The sequence below is a fragment of the Xenopus laevis genome, chromosome 1L, assembly GCF_017654675.1.
Source record: "Xenopus laevis strain J_2021 chromosome 1L, Xenopus_laevis_v10.1, whole genome shotgun sequence".
NCBI classification, from domain to species: Eukaryota; Metazoa; Chordata; class Amphibia; order Anura; family Pipidae; genus Xenopus; species Xenopus laevis.
The window spans coordinates 159894285-159917448 of NC_054371.1; the positions used below are offsets into that span (position 1 = coordinate 159894285).

The following is a 23164-nucleotide window of genomic DNA, read 5'->3' on the forward strand; positions in this document are numbered from 1 at the left end:
GTGGTATTCTTTATGCAACTAGTTCCATGTATATCTGTACTATTGTCTCTTTTCTACATATAAACATCACCCAAAAACAGATGACTTTTTCCTAATCTTCAGACTCAAGGTGGCCATAGACGTAACAATTACGATCTTTCTTCGAAAAGATCTTTTTTAAGCTGTTTTAATACACACGTGTAAAGCTGAATCGTCAGATATACAGGTAGAAACAATAGAATTCTACCCGTATCTGACGATTCAGCACTTCAAAGGCACCCAATTAAAATTTTCTGTCCAGCCTGATAAATGAGCCGATCGATATCCAAGTCTTCTGCCGATATCAGTCAGCTCTTTTCCCACCATACACGCACCGAATATCGTACGAAAATTAGTTTCGTACGATATTATCTGTGTGTCTATGGCCACTTTTGGATCTGGGTCAGGAGATCTTGACAGCTGTGAAAAACACAACAAATTTTTCTTATTGCAAACATTACTTTACAGTTCAGTGAGTCTGGGATGAAGGGATTGGTCGATGGTGGCGGAGAATGATTGTATTTGTCAGAGATTCTGCCGTCCGTGAAATTTGACATTGCAAGCTAAAGTAGAGCCTCAAAGCACTAGAATTTCGAGCTGCACCGTACAGAGGGATGCTGAGTTATGCTGAAATGGATTTTGCCACCTCTACTATTCTTTTTTAAAGCAAAGTATATCAGCAAAGAAATTCTCCCCCTCCCCAATAAATTACCTTCAAAGTTTCAGATCTTCACACTATTTGACATATAGGCGTGAATTCTTGCATCACAATAAGTTATAGTTTTCTGGAAAAATATTATGCATTTATGCCATGTTTTGATATACCTTTGTGGTTTCACAATCTATGAACGTTACTAAGAAAAACTATGGGTTTTTTTATCAGCCGATTATCTAGGCTTGCCAAACTTGAAGCTTCTTAAACTTGGGTCCATGAGAGACTGTAGTCTGTGTTATCAAACAGTATATGAGTCTGAAAGCTTTTTAGTAATTATGTCTTCAAAAAAAAAAAAAGATTATTCTAGAGCCATTATGGAATACTTGTTTCTACAACAATTAGGATGATCAGTGTGTATGTGTTTGTTTGTACATGAAAAGATAATGGATGCTCTTGAATGAGTCTGTTGCTAATTTACCTGTGTATGGTCCAATATGCGAGTTCCACAGGGTCTGGCCACACTGGCAGAGTCAGGAAGATTAGTCGCCAGGTGACAAATCTCCTCTTCTTCGTGGCGACTAATCTCCCCGATCTGCCTTCACCTTCCTTCCGCCGACTAAAATGAAAAATGCCTGTTGGCATATACTTGGAGTGCTTTGTTTTCCAAAGTTGCCTGAAGTTTCCTTGTGAGGCAATTGCCGGCGACTTCGGAAAATGAAGTGCTCAGAGTGCCTGCCGGCAGAAGGCATATCGGGGAGATTCTCCTCGAATCTGTCCTTGTGACCTGACCCTAAGGTGCCCATACACAAGCAGATTTAAGCAGTTCAGACTGTGTTGACAGCTTATCTGCCCATGTATGAGGCCCTCTAGCTCATGTACAAGCAGGTTTAAAATTCCTGTTAGGGCAAGAACTGCACAGCTTGTTTATGTGGGCCTTGCCCCAATGGCCTGTATTCTAGACACTATGATCTGATCATTTGGCTCAAGGGAAGTCTGGAATGAACCGCTCATTTGGTGTTCTTTAAATATATGGCTAGCTTTAGTATATGGTTATGTTGATTTTGTTTGGTGGAAAACTGTATTTTCATAAGGTATTAGGCTATGGACTATCAGTTAGATACAGGTCACCAGCCATTGGCCAGAGGAGTGGAACTATTGGATTAACATGGATAGTCAAATCGGGCAAAGATCTGCTTGTTCAGGCTCTTCTCCATGTGTGATGATCTTGTGTGTATGCTTATCAAACAGCAACTGCTGATTCCAGGAAAAGCAATAAACAAAAACCATATACCATTTGCCCTTTTTAGATTAAACAAGCAGGCAGAAGATGGACATGCTATCACAACTGTAGATATATAGAAATGTAGTATTTCTGTGTCAGAAGGAGTTAATACAACACCAGGATATGTTTCAGAATGGAGATACTGCTATAGAATGTGACACCACTTGTGTGGAAGATATATTCTGCTATTTTTCTGATCTGACTGCTATTTATAAAGCTGCAAGAAAAGGCACCTCTTGCTTTTGCTGCTTCAATTGTTTTGCATTTTAAGCTGAAAGATCTTTCTGTGCAAGAGATGCTTATTTTAATTCACTTTGCCTCCTGTGCTCAAACCCTTAGGCGCAATGAAAAAGATTGTAAGCCAAGATGAGGGCTTGATTAGCAGCAAATGTGCAAGCCACTGTTCAGCTGCTAGGATTGAAATCAAAGTGAGCCAATATGGATGCAGCTGTAGGCCAATAGCAACATTACATTTATATGGTATGAAGAGAGGCAGCAGTAACTATAAGGTTTAAGCACATAACCTTATAGCTTTAATGTTTAATATTAATATGAATCTTTAGCTCCTAACATGAGCTGAGGATATTATTAGCCTCATATCTCCAATGTACACCAATACAAGCTTCTTGCTTAGTTTACATAGGTGTGTGTTAGATACCCGTCGGCAACCAGAAAGGGTGTGACTGTAACTTAATCCTTATATACTTCATTTTTAACCTGTTTATCAGCTAGTGTTATCTGTACATGTTTGCATACTGGGAGGGTTGTTCTCTGGAATGGGCCAACTCTTGGACCTGGTAAAACAAATATCACACAGCAAAGCAAGAGGCAACTCCTGTTGCATTTGCTCTATAGAACTGGTGTTTTTGTATTCATGAATCAAAGCAGCTTGTTATAGCAGAAGGGTTGGTCCCAGGGGCGTAACTATAGAGGAAGCAGACCCTGCGGCTGCAGGGGGGCCCAGGAGGTATAGGGGCCCCATGAGGCCCTAATTCATATACAATTTCAATAAATATTGGAGAAACAAGTCAACCTCTAAACATTTTGGGGGCCTGAAAAATAATTTGCTGTGGGGCCCAGTAATATCTAGTTACGCCACTGGTTGGTCCCTCAGGTGGAAAAACTCAACACTGTGTTAAACAAAACAAAACTATGGGGGTCAAAAAATTGAAAGGGTTCCTCTATGTACATTTTTTTTATATTTGGCACTGTTATCTAAATAGGTTCATTAAGAGCAGTAAAAGCAATGCCACTCCCAAAGTGTTTAATATAATGTTTTCATGTTATTGTGTAACCTTTGGAAGAAATAGGGTGCAGCCTTAAGAGCTATGTTTTGCACAAATGCAATTTCTCAGTGGAGAATAAAGTGCAAACCATACTGTCCACATTGTTATGTTTTTTTGGAGTCAGAATATCAATACACGTGTGGCTGATGATTTGTTGTTCTGTGTCATACTTGCAAAAAGGGGTTGCGCAGTAGTCTGACATTGGTTAACCAGAGGTCACGTTAGGCATACATGGTGTAACATTCTGTCGCATGCTTTCATGAAAAGCATTTTATTTTGAAGTTATGTAAATAATAAGGTTTGTAAATGTTTACTTAAAAAAAAAAAAATCAAACAAAGAAAAAAAAAATAGAATGCATTAGTCATTAGACTCTTTTAAATAGTGAGTATAGCCTTTGTACTGGAGACTTTCTGGGTTTAAATGCTAAAGAACTTTATTTTGAAAGCTGTATTTACTTTGGCACCCTCTTTTTTTTTGTCTGTAGAAATGACTACAAGAAACCGTTGTTTTCTTCACAGACCTGCAAAGATGTGGTCACACAACTGTGGTTATTATGACCTATATAGACCCAAAATTAGCACCCAAGGATGTAGCTTAAAACAAGAGGCGTGGTTTCCCTGCATTTTCTAAATAATGTTTAGCGCACTGACCCTTAATTGTAAATGAGGCACCATATATACTTGTCAGTCAGCTGCTTATAATTGAGAAGAGGTCATCTGATGGCAGGCTTTCAGAAACTGTCTTTGGTTTGTTCTCTTCTACTTTGTCATTTTGACCACAGTGTAGATTTTAGTCATAACATAATAAGAGCAGCCGTTCTGTGACAGGAAAAAGTAGGTGTAAGACAGACTTTGGTTACATAGAGCCATATCCTGACTGGGTGCTCTCTATTTTGGCTGTTAATTAGATTAGAGCCACTAGTCTGCTGAGGGTTCATATACTGACCACATAGAGTCCCATTATCATAACAATCCAGTTTGTGCAATAGGTTTTCCTAGTGACCATACATAGGTACTGAATATATCAACATATAACTATTGCACAACTTAATTTTTTTATTTTTCCAAACATGTTAAAACATAAATTGACTCAATATCTGTAGCCTAACGAGTTTCATGCTTACCCAGCCCTTAATCATAGGCTCTAAGCAAAAACTTCCAACAATGGCAAATATATAGAAGTCCGACCACACCTTCCAATTAGTTAAAACCAATAAATTAAAAATGCATCATTAATTACATGAGACGTCTGAACATTCATGTTATCCATACCATGATATGTCCCATGCTTAGTAAACGGTCATATTCAATACATGTTTTATGATCATGCAAGATTTACCACATAAAAAAAATTCTCAACCACAAGTCTTATATCCAGGAACTTGGATATGGTGATTGGGGCAATTAACTCCATTTATCGAAAATCTTGCAGTGGGAATACCCTGCTGCATGCCCAGTCTTGTCATCATGCCTAATAATGGCAAATATATAGAAGTCCAACCACACCTTCCAATTAGTTAAAACCAATAAATTAAAAATACATCATTAATTACATAAGACATCTGAACATTCATGTTGTCCATACCATGATATGTCCCATGCTTAGTAAACGGTCATATTCAATACATGTTATATGATCATGCAAGATTTACCACATAAAAAAAATTCTCAACCAAAAGTCTTATATCCAGGAACTTGGATATGGTGATTGGGGCAATTAACTCCATTTATCAAAAATCTTGCAGTGGGAATACCCTGCTGCATGCCCAGTCTTGTCATCCGATGCGCTAGATCAATGGTATCCCAGTGGGAGGACAGTTTGGAAAAATAAAGACTTTGTAGGTTTTAAGTTGTGCAATAGTTATGTGTTGACACATATGATTGTATACGGTCACATAGTCAATTACTGTACTATATTGCATTTTTCTGCAACATTAAAAAACATATTTGCTTTTGAAAAGAAGTGAAATTTACAAATAACGAGGGGCATATGTATCATGCCCTGATAAACATTCTATCTTGACACCACAAAATGAAGCTGCTTGGAATCTTTTAGGATTTTCCATATTTGATATTTGATAAATCTTCCCTATATTCTGTTGAAAGTTAAAAAAGAGCATAGATCTTTTAACTTCTAAGTTTATGTTCTCTGTACCAAATAGGTTGTTTAAACAGATTAACAGATTTTCAACTGTTTTGCCTATTTAAAGATTTGTGTGTTCCTGGCTTTGTGAGACATCTGTCTTTTTCTGAAATCTTTTCAGTTCAGAAATTGCTGTCTCTTTAAGAGTATGCTTTCAATAGAAGACCTCTAATTTGTACCTTTTACAGTCCTCCCCTGCTCTAGTACCTATTTAATTATAGAGAGATCAGCTGGCATACTGGGCCCTTCCATTCATATGTAAATGTGATCTTAATGTATTTCTTTCATGGTCCAAAGAATAAATTCTCGAATCTGCTATTGACAGCTTGATTTAAAAAAAGGTGTCCTCCCACCCAAGGATGTGCAAAAGCGCCCCTCCTCCAGCTTGATGGCTGTTCTGTATAAGAGCATCCTTCACAATAACATATTACAGAATGATGTCTCTTTCTAGAAAGTGTTATCTTAGGGCTGTCAGACATAATGCCTCCTTCTGAGCCTCAAAAAGATTGGTTGGTCAAGGCACTCAGCCCTCTAAATATGTTTTTTTACATGAGTAATGGGCCTTTTGAATTTGTCCTTTCTTAGTTAAAAAAATGGCCGTTATAAGGCTCATGGCACACAGCAAAGGTAGCTGACTGCTCTAATGTGAGCGGGATGTGCCACGACATCTCTGACAATGCATTGTAGCTCCCCAAGTTTCCAGTCCACAGAGGCCACCAGATGTAGATGCAGGAGGATTCTACGGCGACACATCTTTCAGTTTCAGTTGCTTCAAGCACCCTTGTATTTATGTTTTTTGAGCTGGAAAGATTAAATATTTTCCATTTGCTTTTGCTCTGACATTGTTCGGTCAGCCCTCCTGCTGTTGATTAAAGTGCAATGTCAGCCAAATGACTGCAATGTTATCATTGAGTTCTAAAATTAATGTGCACAATTGGCTTGCTGATTGTACCCTATAATAAATCAGAAATATCGCTCACATAATTCTTTTTAGTTGTTTGGGATTAAAAATGGGGCCATATAAGTGCCATTTGGGCATTTTAATTGCTGTTTCCTTTTAAAGGGGATCTATCACAAAAATGAAAATGTAATATAATAGGGAAATGGCCGACAGCATTTTTCACTTTTGGAAACACAGCTTTAAAATGTGTAAATTACATCTTAATGGTCCTAATGAGTATTGCCGAAAGAGCAAGCTTGTCAGATGATTTTGTTTTGATTTATTGTCTTTGTGAACTTGCCATCTATGTAAATATATTTCTGCTTTTATTTGGATTTTACAATATTTTGCTTTATGTAAAACAAAAAAAAATAAGTGCAAAATGGTATATGTAAATGTAGGTTTTGCAGATCTTTATAACTCAAAATGCTATGAAATTATCTTCTCAGCATGTCAACATTATAAAGGCTTGAAGACTATAATGACAACAAATGTTTTATATACGACTGTCAAGCTTGCGCTGCACCGGCAGCAAATATTATAGGGCTTAAACATTTTTGTTTTAGTTGTTGATGTCAGGGGCGCGCTTCGCCAATGAGGCGAGTTGAGGCTGTCGCCTCAGGCGGCAGCGCCCCATTAGGTACCAGGGGCAGCAAAAATGAAGCTCCTCGTACTTTAAGAGCCGAATTTTCCGGCTCTTCTAGCACAGAAAGCGCAGTTAAGCTCTCTGCGCTAGTGTACTAGCCCTCTCTGCCGCTCTCATGGACCCCCCTGGACCCCCTCAGGCGCAAAGAGGTAAGCGCACGGGGGTGGCAGCAACTGCTGCTACATCAGGTGGCGGAGGGGCCTTGATCGCCCCTGGTTGATGTTCTCTTTCAGCTTTATGTTGGCACCAGAGAGTTTCTCTTTGTGCTTTAAGCTGGCCATACATGCAGAGGAGATAGTTACATAGTAAAATTGGGTTGAAAAAAGACAAAGTCCTTCAAGTTCAACCCCTCCAAATATATACAGACACCCCTCCCTACTTTCACATAAATTATATATACCCATACCTATACTAACTATAGAGTTTAGTATCACAATAGCCATTGATATTATGTCTGTCCAAAAAGTCATCCAAGCCATTCTTAAAGGCATTAATTGAATCAGCCATCACAACAACATCACTTGTGGAAAGGTTAATTTTAGATCACTTTTTTGGCAAGGTCACCAAGCAAGCAGATCTCTGCCTGATCTGGCTATCTGTTTGCTTAGCCAAATCCTACAGCATACCTATGGAGACATGTTGACTGCATTAACAAACTAATGTGGTCCTCATCCTATGGGATTTTCAGACCTGCTAGATATTGGTCCGGATACACAATGTGCCAAATGGCTAATTTAGTATGTCGGCCCAATGATCCCAGGAGTTGTCCTGATATCTTAGTGTGCCAGTCAAAAACTGGTTAAAGAGACAGAAAAACAAAACTTTAATTCTACAACCTACAATACAAGCATATACATTTCTACCAAATTGTGTGTGTTGATTAAACTGAATTGAAAAATTTTGTTGCTGCCTAAAAATTGTGCTATACTTCTGGTTTGTGCATCAAGGAATACGTTTCAGGCTGGGATCATGTTTTGGGGCCTCATCTTCAGCCCTCAGACTGGGTGGCCAGAAGTATTTGTTATAATCCCCGAAATCTGCTTTTCTAAAAACTGCATATGGGAACATCTGACTTAAAATATCCAGTTGTTTTTACTGAAAGAAATGTGCAGCATTGGTTGCCAAACATGAGTTGTTAATGCTATTTCTGGCAGTATATTTAGATGTTTAAATCCCCATAGGTGCAAACAGAACTATCCATCTCTGTAAAACTCTTTGGTTGCTGGGCAACTGAAAGAATACCTAGGATTTCTCATGTGAGAATACTCTGCTAAGATGGAAATGCAAGAATACCAGCTCCACATATAATTTTATTTATATATGTGTGTATATAGATATATTATTTTTTTATTTTAATTATTTATTTGAATTGTAGAATTATATGTTTATATGTTTTGGAACTCTAGATGCTTTGCTTATGCTCTCATAAATCGGTTTTATAGTAGTACAAGCAGAGTTTTTGGAGCAAAGGTGAATGGGGTGGTGCAACCCCAAAAAACTTCAGTTGGAATTTGAAGGTGATTTTTTTTATATGTAGTCTTAGAATTTACTGGAACTATAGTAGGGTGACTGGTATAACCACATTTTCATATACAGGTATGGGACCTGTTATCCAGTATGCTCAGGACCTGGGGATTTCCGGATAACGGATCTTTCTGTAATTTGGATCTTCATACCTTAAGCCTGTTAGAAAATATTTTAAACATTAAATAAACCCAATAGGCTGGTTTTGCCTCCAATAAGGATTACTTATATCTTAGTTTGGATCAAGTACAAGGTACTGTTTTATTATTACAGAGAAAAAGGAAATAATTTTAAAAATTTTGGATTACTTGATTATAATGGTCTATGGGGTCTATGGGAGACAGCCTTTCCGTAATTTGGAGCTTTCTGGATACCGGGTTTACGGATAACGAACAGGGCCGGGTCAAGCTACCTGGGCACCCAAGGCAACCTGGCTGGCCGCTTCGCCTCCTTGCCGGCACTGCTCCCGAGTGCGTATGCAGGCACGCATCCGGGATTTCACGCGTGACCGAGTGCGCACACTTCACAGAGGATACACATCCCGGAGTGCGCATGCGCACACTTCCCGAAATGCGCATCTGCTGTCAATATTTAAATTTGTGGAGGGGGGAACCAGTGCTGATGGAAGAGAAACGGTCCGGACCAGGGGTAAGCTGAAGGAAGAGGTATGTGCTTGGCGCCCCCACTTTATTGCGCCCTAGGCACGTGCCTCTTCTGCCTACCCCTAGTTCCGGCCCTGAAAACTGTTTAAGAGGGGCTTGCCTAATTGGTTCACTTTTATTTATTTTCTATCTATTCAAAAGGTTTACATGTCCGTATCTGATATTTTAAGGCTTATCTAAGTTCCTTCTGATAATTGGTCTCATACCAGTTATATGTTGCGTCCTTTTATGTACAGTATTGGCAAGTCATTCCTCCCATGCTTTCTATTGGAACAAACAAGCTGCAATTCATTTTGTGTTTCTGGTTCATTGTGTAAATCATAACATTAGGGGTTTGCTTGTTAGTAAATATGAGACTGGGGCATTTTTCACGTGGCTACAGATCAGTGGGACTGTTGTCTTTAATGAAGAATACCTCTGTTGTGACGTCTTGAATGCTACTGCCTCATATACTGACTTGGATGTTCTTAAACAGGAGGGTAACTAAAGCAGAAGGTCGAAATGAGGCATTGGAGAGACTCTGTGGATGGCAAAGAGGCGAAGGTGTTTTTAAAGATATGAATTTATGCAGCAAAAAACACCAACTTTTATAACTGCACAAGCCATTTGATTAAATTGCAGAGGAGCAGATCCATATATTTCTGAGTTACCAGTGACTTAATATATACACTTGCTGATGGGAGTCAGCCAAACTTTACTGACATTTTCAGGCCATGGTTTGGCAGCTCTAGATTTTTTTCATATAAAGCTTTGTCAAAATGTAACCTATAAGCATAAAAAGTAGCTACTTTATAACACGTCAGTATTTATTTTTGACCTGGGTTCAGCCCATTCACTGGCATCACCAGGCACTTAAGTGGTTTCCAAAATAGACATTATACAGACCAGATTCTGCTTTTTTTGCAGTAAAAACAAGGTATTTTATATCTCAAAGATGCATTAGCCTTGGTTGGTAACCATGCAAGCATCTTGACAATTTAGCCACAGTGAGGCACTTGTTGACTTTAGGACTACTCAGAAGCCAGGTTGGCCCTCAGAGCTTGCTCTGGTTAAGATGAAGTATATTTAAACAGTCAAGTGTCAATGTGTATGATGTTAAGAATGGGACATACGGACTCGCCATTTCCCAAATTACCAGCCTGCTTCAAAATGATTTCAGTTTGACAGTGCCTGCGTCTGGTTAGCAACAGTTGGTTCAGACTGTCCATATGTTTATACTTTAACAAAATCCTTTTAAAGAGAACTGTTCTACAGTTTGCAAACACTGGTATAATGAGTTTTTGTTGGAGAGGCTGAAGTCACCAGCTGCACTTCCCTCTGATTTCATGTACTAATTACATCTGAAAGCTTGGAAATATTTCAACTTGGAACTGGACTTCCGAGGTATAGATTCCGTTCTTCAGAATGCACATATTAAATGAACGCATTATACCCGCAATAGTTCCACTTCCATTAATGTATTTTACTATAATTCTTAGATTGCATAGCTGCAACTACATGGCCAAAAAATGTCTGTCTGGTTGAGAAATCTATATTTTTACTCCATGTTTAAATGATATTAGTTATTTATAAATATCTTTGCTATCTTTCTCTTAGCTGCATTGCTTCTCCTGACTAAATATACCCTTGGTACAATGCCAGATCTCCCCTAATATTTTCAATGACATATACTAAGACTAACATAATATGTCCCATAACACCTTACTCAATTCTGTGATTCTCCTTCACTGGCCTGTCCATCATAGAGCACGCAAGGTATTATGGGAACTGAAGTCTTAACTTTAGGAGAACTTATGATTGCTACATATTGATTGTTCTTGGAAAAGAAGGTGTGGGAAGAGCAGCTGGAATGCTACAGTAATGGCAGGGTGCAGTGTCAGACACATGAGGTATGCATTACTGGAAGTATGATTTACTCAGAGCTTTTGGGTATTGGCTATGTCGGTGAGAATTGTATTAGCTACAGTAGAAATAAAACATAGCTTAAGCCATGCTGGACGTAATCCATTGGAGAACGAAAAAGAGAAACATTCCTGTAAATGCGTATATTGTCCCTTTAACACTGAAAATATGTAACAAATCCAACACCGTTTTTAAAATAGTATTTCACATTCCGTGGAAGTATTTGGCAACAGGTTCACTTTTCATGGCAGACATTTGCTGTATTGCCATAATGCAAGTGTGAATAAGCACAATACCCTTTCATTCTTTAGTTTTCTGATTTGATATGCTTCTGTACATGTAAAGCTGCCTATTATTTCCTTAAACTAAACATCAAGTGACACAGCAGGAGCTCTCAAATTGTGCTGCCCACATGCATTCCATGTACAAAACCTTTTATTGTCGAGCGTGACTCATAATACATATTTAAAATGATTTTATATTCATTGATCGGCAGGGAAAATTTAATTATTCCCATTAAGGCTGATTTACTTATATTAAAGTCGTGCTTTACCTTCGTAGGCTGTATATTTCCTGGCATACTTGCTTGCTTCATTTATCATGATTTATTCCTGGCTGTCAGTCTTATCTTTAGAACGGTGCATCCAGTAAAAGAGCCAAAGTTACTCTTTATGAAACCCATTGTTTCTACTGCCATCACCTGGGAAATCTTTCAGTGGGCATTAAACGATCATTTATTGCTGTTTATTTGTTAAACCTTATATTTATTTTGAATCAGTTTTATAGTGTGATGCCAAACTTGTCACATTCTTAAAACAGGACGGTTCAGCATCCCTTTAATGGTTTGCTAAAATCATTAGCTTTGAGCAGCTCACAAGAGGTCACCCCAAATGCCCCTGTTTTATTCCTCCAGACTTGTATTTCTTGCTCTCTGGCATGCTTCTTTTGTATTCTTAAGTGCTCTGGAACAGTACAAAATGTATCTTTGAGCTCTGCGTTGCTCTGTCCCCAGGAATAAAGCTCAGGCCCTTTAGAATGGTGGAAATAGGCATGTGTGAGATACCTCAGGACAGAACATGATTTCCCGGGGGCTGTTATGCAGTGTGTTTGTGTTGCCAAGTAACATGATGACGTGGAGCCTGGAGGTGTGATCCTGTCATACGTATCCCTGCAACACAATTGCATATTTCAGACCCAGGCGTTTGCTTTTATTCAGCAAGCCTGATTCATGTAGAAGACAAAATGCTTGTCTAATGTTGGTATGGAATCCAGTTATGCAGAAAGCTCAGATATTCACACATTTACTTTTTTTCTCTGTAGTACTTTACCTAATTAAGCAGCACAAACCCATATTGATTGCAAGACAATCCAGTTGTGCTTATTTAATGTTTTTAGCAGGCACCTAGGTATGGTAATCCAATACCTTATTAACCTGTATTCCTTAGCTATTATTTGGACACAGTGTCATCTCAAAACATATTTTCAGTGGAGAGCATCTTTAATGTTTATTTAATCACAACAATGCTGAATTCTTTAAAATTATATAGGCACTTAAACAATTTACTTGTCTAAGGGAATATATAGTGAATAAAGTACCCCCTCTTGTAAATTATAAGGATATTATAAGTTACAGAGGAGTTTCATGACCATATAAAAACACAAGGCCGAGTGTTTTTATACAGGTCATGAAACTACGAGGTAACTTAATAGCCTCATATTTTGCAACTGGGGTACTTTATTTATTATAATACACAAATTTCAGTGAGTCACGTGACAGAAATGACATCAGAACTCACCGTTTATAACTGATGACACCAGAACGATATATATATAGATATAGATATAGATATATATATATATATATATATATATATATATATATATATATATATATATATATATATATATATATATATATATATATATATATATATATATATATATATATATATATATATATTCTTCTGCTCTTTCCAATAATAGGTGTTTCTTGTCTAAGGGGCAGATTCATTAAGGGTCGAATTTCGAAGTTAAAAATACTTCGAAATTCGACCCTCGAATTGAAATCCTTCGACTTCGAATATCGAAGTCGAAGGATTTAGCGCTAATCCTGCGATCGATCGATCGAAGGATTTTTCGAACGATTAAATCCTTCGAATCGAACGATTCGAACGATTTTAATCCAACGATCGAAGGAAAATCCTTCGATCAAAAAAAGGTTAGCAAACCTATGGGGACCTTCCCCATAGGCTAACATTGACTTCGGTAGGTTTTATCTGCCGAAGTAGGGGGTCGAAGTTTTTTTTAAAGGGAAAGTACTTCGACTATCGAATGGTCGAATAGTCGAACGATTTTTACTTCGATTCGTTCGATTTCGTTCGTATTCGAACAAATTTAACCAATTCGATGGTCGAAGTACCAAAAAAATACTTCGAAATTCGAATTTTTTTCATTCGAATCCTTCACTCGAGCTTAGTGAATCGGCCCCTATGTGTTAATGCCTCTAAAAACTGACCAAAATTGTATGATGATGTTTGGCCAGTTTTATACTGGTTTACTTATTATTAGTTATAGAATCTGCTGCTTAGTATTCCTGTCTTTAACTGTACCTACACAAGGTCACAAGGAGGAGATCTTTGAATAGGTTTTGAAGTCTATCCCCAGTGAGCTATTCCTTCTTCAAATAACAATGATGGGACAGCCATTTCCCAGTGTCTGCTTTCTTTCTTATTTTTAATTAAAACCGTTGTCTGATGGCTTTGTACATTACCTCCCACTGTCCTAAGGCCATCCGACACAGGGGAAAAGATGTGGTGTGTAGTAGCTCTTTCTGACAGTAAGAATTGGATCTAATGTGATAGCACAAATAGGTCCATCCATTGTGGTTGCTACAGTCTGTTAAGTTGAAGAGATTTGTACAGTATGTAACTTTGTTCAGAAAGTCTAAATATGATCAAAATAATTTCCATTAGAAATTATTCCAACACTGGTGAGATTGCAAGACACTCTAATGAAAGTGAGGTAGCATGTGTTAAGATAAGAGAGAACCAGTTCTGCAAAAATATAAAAATAACATGTTTCATTATAGGTTTGATTACAAGAAAACTTTTTTTTTATTGTGATCTGAACTGCTTGGCAAGTTGGGGCTAAGAAAGCATCTTATACATTGATTTTAGTGTGAGAAAGCACAAAGCACGTGGTGAAACAAAGAAATTAAGTATCTGCACATGCAAATGATACCAGTACTCGGAGGGTTTTAATGCAAGTAATTGAGGATGTGGCCGAATAGGGGGCTACAGAACAGAACTTGAAAAAGGTGCTGTTGGAGAAGAATGCAGAAGGTCTGGACCGAAGAGTATAATGAAAAGCAGTACAAACTTACGGAGTTGCTAGGGATAGGTTCTATAAGAAGGGAAGGCTGTGAATAAGGACATCGATATATGCTGGCAAAGTGAAGGCAGAATGGAAGCAGAGCGTGAGATGGTGGTGTAAGAACAGAACATTACAGAATAATGGAGGGATTGGGAGGTACGGGAGGGTAGAGTAACTGTAGAGTAGGATAATGTTGCTCTTTAACAAAGCAACTGTTTTTTTCTGTAGGTTTCTGTTAAGGAGAAGTGCTGTAATCAATTATGTTGCTAATATTCCCATTCAAACGATTCAATGTTCAGTAGTTTAGGTGAAAGTATTCAGATAATTATACTTGTATCTCTAAAGGGAATTATTTAGGAATGGTGATATTTGCTTTGGGCCGATGTCAGAATATGCTTACAAGTCAGTAAGATATAGCATATATTTTTGTACAGTTTTAACTGCAGGGCATTTCTAGATCACTTAATTTGGTCATGTCCTGTAGAAGCATATGCCAGGGGTAGCCTGTGGTGTGTATTTGGGCAGCCTCATAACGCATTGCTGCCAGCTTGACTTTCATATGAAAATCTTGTTTCAGGCTGTTGGAGATCCGCAGTTAGAGCAAAGTTACACAAGAGAATGTTGAAATCTAGGTCAGTCTAGAGGCAGAAACATATTTTATTCACAAGAATGAACATGCTTATGTTTTAAAGGTATCCATTAACTCTTTCTTCCTTAATAGCCTGCAACATGTGTTTTAAAGCAGATATGAATGTTATAGTGATGTGACTAGAACAGAGTGCGCCATGCTCCTGAAATGCATCTCCAGTAATAACCTGGCACACAGACCTGGTCTTGAAAATCATGACTCTATTGGCACTTTGGGAGTGTTCATAAAAATTCCCCTAGAGACTCACAATTGGTGATATAGCTCTCCCAGAGGCACAAGTGGTGGTTGTGCATTCATTCACAATGGGAGGAGCAGCGCACTGGCCCCCATGGCATCTCTGCAAAATAAATGCACTTTTTGGATGAACGAATTGTGCCACCACTAGGGCATGCTCTACCCATAGTAGTCTATAGCTAATGTGCTGCTTATATTACATAACCAAAGTCCTAGCAATTTCATGTGTGCCGTTTCTGTAACACTAGAGAGACACTGGTGCTTTAATGCATCCCTCAGTCTCTGTAAAAGTTACTGTAAATGTGTATAGCTGCTGCTACTCTGTGCCCACAAGAAAGGCACAAAAGATCCCTGCTAGTAAATGCACAGTCCATCTTTGCCCAGTAGTACAAAAATGTAGTACAGCACTTTGTATCACATGGCGCCTAGCTAGCTGGTACCCAGATGCATAGCTTGAATGCTGTGCTTGTTCTGACCACGCTACATTAAATAATGACACTTTTTATTTCTTTGTGACCCCCAGCATAAAGATATCTATAGCATACTTAGCTTTGGAGCAAACACTGGATCATGTGCAATTTGTTTACACATTTGTAAGGCAGCTTGGATTATTGTTCTTTGGGCCTTGTGTTTTTATAAGAAGCATTCTATGCTTGTACTAACACTGTCAATAATAATGTAATTTTGTTATACCAAGGATGCTAATAATGTTATAGTTGTAATAATTGTAATTCAGTGACAAGGAGATATGTGCATATATGAAATAAATATATCCAACACAGTACTACATTTTCTTCTGAGACATTGTCAGACCATTAAAACAACATCTTCCAGAATCGTATGTAGAAATATAAATATCTTAACTTCTTAGTACTGTGAAATTGACTTTTTTCTGACAAACAATGTGTGTGTCCTGCTCATCCTCTGCCTATATTATGTCTATTGGCTGCTAACCATTTCACCAATTTCTTTTCCAGGACCAGCTGAAGCAGTGTGTCACTAGATCCTCTACAACTAACAAGGACACAGATTCGCTGGTTCAGGAGTCTGACAAGCGCTATGGGACATGGAGTCAAGAGCAGCAGCAGAGTGAAGATGGGTATGACATTTAGATTTGTTATTCCAAAACAGCACCCTGGTGATCCATTTGTGTCACAACTGGATCCTTCACATTCTTTAGCCTTGTTCAATTTTAAATTAACATTTGGTGTAATGTGAATAGTGATAATTTGCAATTGGTTTTCATTTTTTATTACCTGTGATTTTTTTTTTCAGTTATTTAGATTTTTATTCAGCAGCTGTCCAGTTTTCAGCTTCAGCAATCTGGCTGCTAAGGTCCATTACCCTAGCAACCATGCAATGATTAGCATAAGAAACCGAAATATGAAAAGGAGAGCGCCTGAATAGTAACCCGAGTAAAAAAACGTAGCAATAGCAGTAAATGTGTAGCCTTACAGCGCATTTGTTTTTTTTTAGTCTGAAAGCTGGAATGAGACAGAGGAAGAAGGCAAATAATTATTAAATACGAGAAAATCTGAAGACCACTTGAACAGTTGCTTAAAATTAACCATTCTATAATATACGAAACATTAAGTTAAAAGTGAATCACCCCTTTAAATGGGCTGACATTCATCACACAGTGAATAGTAAATGAGGTTATCTGTTTTATTTTAGAAGGTTAAATCCATTTGGTTTACGACTTACCACTATACTTATTTTATTGTTTGTAACGCTTGTAAGGGTGATTTGGGTTATTCTGAACAATAAGTACTCACCACATCTCACAGGGTGGTCCAGAAGCACATGCCCCAGACCTTCACCAAACTATTCTACAGCTTACATTTCTTCATTTTAGGGAGAACACCAAAAAATTCTTCATTTTAGGGAAAACACCAAACAATTCTTCACCTTAGGGAAAACACTAAACAATTCTTCACCTTAGGGAGAACACCAAACAATTCTTCACCTTAGAGAGAACACCAAACAATTCTTCAGCTTAGGGAGAACACCAAACAATTCTTCAGTTTAGGGAGAACACCAAACAATTCTTCATTTAAGGAGAACACCAAACAATTCTTCAGCTTAGGGAGAACACCAAACAATTCTTCAGTTTAGGGAGAACACCATACGATTGTGCCAGCTCGGTCTATACATGAATCATTTATTTTGTATGTCACCATTTGTACCATTAAGCCTCCCCTCTGCCAAAAAAAGAACATTGTGAGACTAGAAATGTTGAAGTCGGCCTAGTAGAGCACATTCTATTATTGTCCCAAGGCAATGGCATGCTATTCACACATAAAACTATTCACCCATCTTGTATTTTTATAGTATGGATAAAGGATATAAGGAAAGTATGGCCTGCATTATTTTCATCCTTTACGTCAACTGTTTTAGCAAGGTTTTTAGCAAGGTTGACAGCCGAAACCTCTGCTTAAATATAAGTTATGCACTCATTTTATCTGTTAAAGTCCTTGCATGATCACTTAAAATGGTGCACATGCAAAACTGGCAATGCAGTGTTTTGAAGTTACTATTTCTGAATACAACATCAGAAATTATTTCACACTGGACAACTTCTGGTGCTATAAGTGCAGTGTTATTTATAGTAGCCCAAATTGCCTTGACAGAAACACAGTGCTGCATTTAGTTGAGATGACCATACGAGGTCAGATGGCCGATGCCTCATCATTGTATGTGGTCTGCAGTTTAGGTTTGATCTTTACTACAAGAGGCTGATTCTCATAACCAGCTGGAAAATCCATGATCAGGGTTTATTGCAAGAGTGTGACCAGAGCTATGTGTCACATGCTCTTCCCATAACTATGTTAAGGGTTAGTGGAATGCCTCTCCAGGACTTTTTACTGCTGCTTTTCTCCCGCAAAATATCTGCAACAAAATGTGTCAGGGAGGATGGGCCTGTGTGTATGCTTCTAGTGTGCCCGTCACTGAGATACAAGCAGGGAAAAGATGCGATACAGCTGCAGATTGCACACACAGACACCGCAGCGCAGCTCTGTATGCAGGGGACAAGATTTCCGACTAAGGATCTAATCCTTGTGCCACCGACAGCACTTGTTAGAGAACTAAATCCATTAAAAAGAAAAATAAAAAGCATAAATTGCTGTTTCCCTTCATATCAATGGAATTTGTTTCCCCAAAAACTGTTGAAATAGGTCTTGCACCTCCAGAGCCTCACTCAGAAATGACTGGGGACTTAGGGTAGTCTGTATAGAAAATAAAAAGGATTCTGAGAGCAGTGACACACCTTACACGTGTAATAAACAGTCTTGCTGCTGTCAAGGGTTCTTTCACTTGCTTGTCACAGTCACACTGACATGCACATAAAGAAGGCTTATTAGAGAAAGTGTATCTATGCATTTTTAATATTGGGTTTCTTGGTACTGAAATATAGCACCCTTCCCCCCACCCCTTTTTCATTCAGCAGCCCATCCCCCCAGGATCATGAGTCACGAGGAGTCACATTCATGATGTAATGTCTCATGAATGATAAATGATGGCAAATTGTTTTGCTTTACCATGTCTGCATTCCCTCATATCTACACACAGACACACACACGCTAAATTAAATTGTACTTGTTAGCATACTTGCAAGGGATAATCCCCTCAAACATATATCCTCTTTTTTTGCTTCAATTATATAAACCCCAACTTCTGGGTCATGTGATTAGGATACAGGTCCTTGTATATATCTCTGTGTACATTAACCCTTTAAGTGCCACCCCACGTAGAATCTACGTTCTGTGGGAATGACACTTGAAATGCCACAGAACGTAGATTCTACGTTCTGCAGCATTTCAGGGTTAGGGAACGGAGGAGCGGCTTTTCAAGCCGCTTGCTCCGTTCCTTTTCGTTCCCCAGCCCCCAGGCAACGAGCAGGGGCTGGGAACGAGTGGCCCCTGAGGCGCGATCGCCCAGGGGCCCCAAGGCAGCAGCAGGCACGTGCAATATGTGTGCCCTGCTGCTGCCTGCACTTTCAGAACGGAGGAGCGACTTGTAAAGTCACTCGCTCCGTTCTAAGTGCTATCCACCGGTTCCCCAGCCCCTAGGCAACGAGCCTAGGTGAAGAACAAGGGGCCCCTGGGTCGCGATCGCCCAGGGGCCCCTAGGCAGCAGCAGGCACGTGAAATCTACGTGCTCTGCTGCTGCCTGCACTCTGTGAACAGAGGAGCGGCTTGTAAAGCTGCTCGCTCTGTTCAGACTCATTCCCCAGCCCCCAGGCAACAAGCCTAGGCAGGGAATGAGTGGCCCCTGAGGCTCTATAGCCCAGGGGCCCCAAAGGCAGCAGCAGCACGTGGAATGGACGTGCTATGCTGCTGCCTGCACTTCCTGGCCGCTAAGCTCCGCCCCTTTTACCGGATCATCAGAAGAGGACGGTGCCAGCTCTGCCTGCAGCTCTCCTGGACGATCTGGACCCTACTACTCCCAGGTTAGTGCCCATCCACACTCACAAACACACACAAACACACACAAACACACAAACACACACTTATTTTCCCATTACACACTTACATTCACACTTACACACAATCACATACATTTTTGGGGGATCAGGGGGGTCACACACATTCACAGCACCCCCACACGCTTGCACACGCACACAACATGCAATTGGTCAGTTCTACACACACATACACACTTACACTATGTTGTGTCTTTGTTTTTTTGTTTTTATCGCATCGTCTGTTTTTTTTTGCCTGAAAAAACTGTTTTATTGCCATTGCGAATAGCGTATTCGCTAATTGCACTGCGCAATACCTTTTGTATGTTATTTTGGTGATTATACTGCAATTCTGGTGATTTTTGTGCATTTTTAGCCATTTTATTGCATGTTTAGCCATTTTATTACATTTTCAGCTGTGCGATGGTGTTGTTCCCCTGTTTCTGTCTGTAAAACTTATTTGGCCATGCTAAAATATTCAACCATTGATTCTGACTGCTGATTACAGTAGGCGGAAAAAAAAAAGCATTGATTTTTGCGGTTTTGTTGGATTTTAGTGATTTTATACCATTTCGCTTTGTTCTTTACTTCATTTTGACCATGAAAATTTTGTCTGCTATATAACCATTTGGAGGTCTCTGTGTGCAAAATAGTTTGGTAAATCTTTTCATACCAGGCATCAAACTGTTCAGTACACCCCTGGCGTTCATATTTAGGATGACTTTTGCTGGTACGTTACAAAATGTGGGGTATATAATGGGGTAAAATGCTTGCTTTGTGACTATTTTCAGAAATTCCATAAAAACTGTTATGTTTAGCATTGCTTTGCGGTTTGGTAGTTTGCAGTAGAAAGATGTAATTACTTGCTTTAGATTCGTCTGAATGTGTACTTTCGGAAAATATATGGGTTTCTAGGGTCTTCATACTGTTAGGGGGTCTTATGGTGCATAATGCACATACCAGGTGCTAGTATTGTAGCAGTCAGTGTGTCATACGTGAAAATTCATATGTACTATTTTCATTTGGGCATCTCTGTATGCCACCTAGTTTGGTAAATCTTTTCATATCAGGCATCAAACTGTTCAGTACACCCCTGGCGTTCATATTTAGGATGACTTTTACTGGTACGTTGCAAAATGTGGGGTATATAATGGGGTAAAATGCTTGCTTTGTGACTATTTGCAGAAATTTCTTAAAAAGCGTTATGTTTAGGATTGCTTTGCGGTTTGGTAGTTTGCAGTAGAAAGATGTAATTACTTGCTTTAGATCCGTCTGAATGTGTACTTTCGGAAAATATATGGTTTTCTAGGGTCTCCATACTGTTAGGGGGTCTTATGGTGCATAATGCACATACCAGGTGCTTGTATTGTAGCAGTCAGTGTATCATACGTGAAAATTCATATGTACTATTTTCATTTGGGCGTCTCTGTATGCCACCTAGTTTGGTAAATCTTTTCATATCAGGCATCAAACTGTTCAGTACACCCCTGGCGTTCATATTTAGGATGACTTTTGCTGGTACGTTGCAAAATGTGGGGTATATAATGGGGTAAAATGCTTGCTTTGTGACTATTTTCAGAAATTTCATAAAAAGCGTTATGTTTAGGATTGCTTTGCGGTTTGGTAGTTTGCAGTAGAAAGATATAATTACTTGCTTTAGATCCGTCTGAATGTGTACTTTCGGAAAATATATGGGTTTCTAGGGTCTTCATACTGTTAGGGGGTCTTATGGTGCATAATGCACACACCAGGTGCTTGTATTGTAGCAGTCAGAGTGTCATATGTGAAAATTTATATGTACTATTTTCATTTGGGCATCTCTGTATGCCACCTAGTTTGGTAAATCTTTTCATATCAGGCATCAAACTGTTCAGTACACCCCTGGCGTTCATATTTAGGATGACTTTTGCTGGTACGTTGCAAAATGTGGGGTATATAATGGGGTAAAATGCTTGCTTTGTGACTATTTTCAGAAATTTCATAAAAAGCGTTATGTTTAGGATTGCTTTGCGGTTTGGTAGTTTGCAGTAGAAAGATGTAATTACTTGCTTTAGATCCGTCTGAATGTGTACTTTCGGAAAATATATGGGTTTCTAAGGTCTTCATACTGTTAGGGGGTCTTATGGTGCATAATGCACATACCAGGTGCTTGTATTGTAGCAGTCAGAGTGTCATATGTGAAAATTCATATGTACTATTTTCATTTGGGCATCTCTGTATGCCACCTAGTTTGGTAAATCTTTTCATATCAGGCATCAAACTGTTCAGTACACCCCTGGCGTTCATATTTAGGATGACTTTTGTTGGTGCAAGCTTTGTGACTATTTTCAGAAAGTTAAAAAAAAAGCCTTATGTTTAGCATAGCTTTGTGGTTTGGTAGTTTGCAGTAGAAAGATGTAATTACTTGCTTTAGATTCGCCTGAATGTGTACTTTCAGAAACTATATAGTTTTCTAGGGTCTCCATACTGTTAGGGGGTCTTATGGTGCATAATGCACATACCAGGTGCTTGTATTGTAGCAATCAGAGTGTCATATGTGAAAATTCATTTGTACTATTTTCATTTGGGCGTCTCTGTATGCCACCTAGTTTGGTAAATCTTTTCATATCAGGGATCAAACTGTTCAGTACAGCCCTGGCGTTCATATTTACGATGACTTTTACTGGTACGTTGCAAAATGTGGGGTATATAATGGGGTAAAATGCTTGCTTTGTGACTATTTTCAGAAATTTCATAAAAAGCGTTATGTTTAGGATTGCTTTGCGGTTTGGTAGTTTGCAGTAGAAAGATGTAATTACTTGCTTTAGATCCGTCTGAATGTGTACTTTCGGAAAATATATGGGTTTCTAAGGTCTTCATACTGTTAGGGGGTCTTATGGTGCATAATGCACATACCAGGTGCTTGTATTGTAGCAGTCAGAGTGTCATATGTGAAAATTCATATGTACTATTTTCATTTGGGCATCTCTGTATGCCACCTAGTTTGGTAAATCTTTTCATATCAGGCATCAAACTGTTCAGTACACCCCTGGCGTTCATATTTAGGATGACTTTTGTTGGTACGTTACAAAATGTGGGGTATATAATGGGGTAAAATGCAAGCTTTGTGACTATTTTCAGAAAGTTAAAAAAAAAGCCTTATGTTTAGCATAGCTTTGTGGTTTGGTAGTTTGCAGTAGAAAGATGTAATTACTTGCTTTAGATTCGCCTGAATGTGTACTTTCAGAAACTATATAGTTTTCTAGGGTCTCCATACTGTTAGGGGGTCTTATGGTGCATAATGCACATACCAGGTGCTTGTATTGTAGCAATCAGAGTGTCATATGTGAAAATTCATTTGTACTATTTTCATTTGGGCGTCTCTGTATGCCACCTAGTTTGGTAAATCT

General features: G+C 38.7%; 1 protein-coding gene across 4 annotated transcripts in view; it reads left to right on the forward strand.

Annotated features, from left to right (window-relative positions):
• Positions 1 to 23164, forward strand: part of LOC108715698 — a 129356-nt gene that overhangs the window by 86903 nt on the left and 19289 nt on the right. For all 4 annotated transcript variants that reach the window (XM_041566100.1, XM_018261105.2, XM_018261095.2 and 1 more), the window contains one exon: positions 16291 to 16412. In XM_041566100.1, the coding sequence (XP_041422034.1) occupies positions 16291 to 16412 (122 nt within the window). The remainder of the gene's footprint in view (positions 1 to 16290; positions 16413 to 23164) is intronic.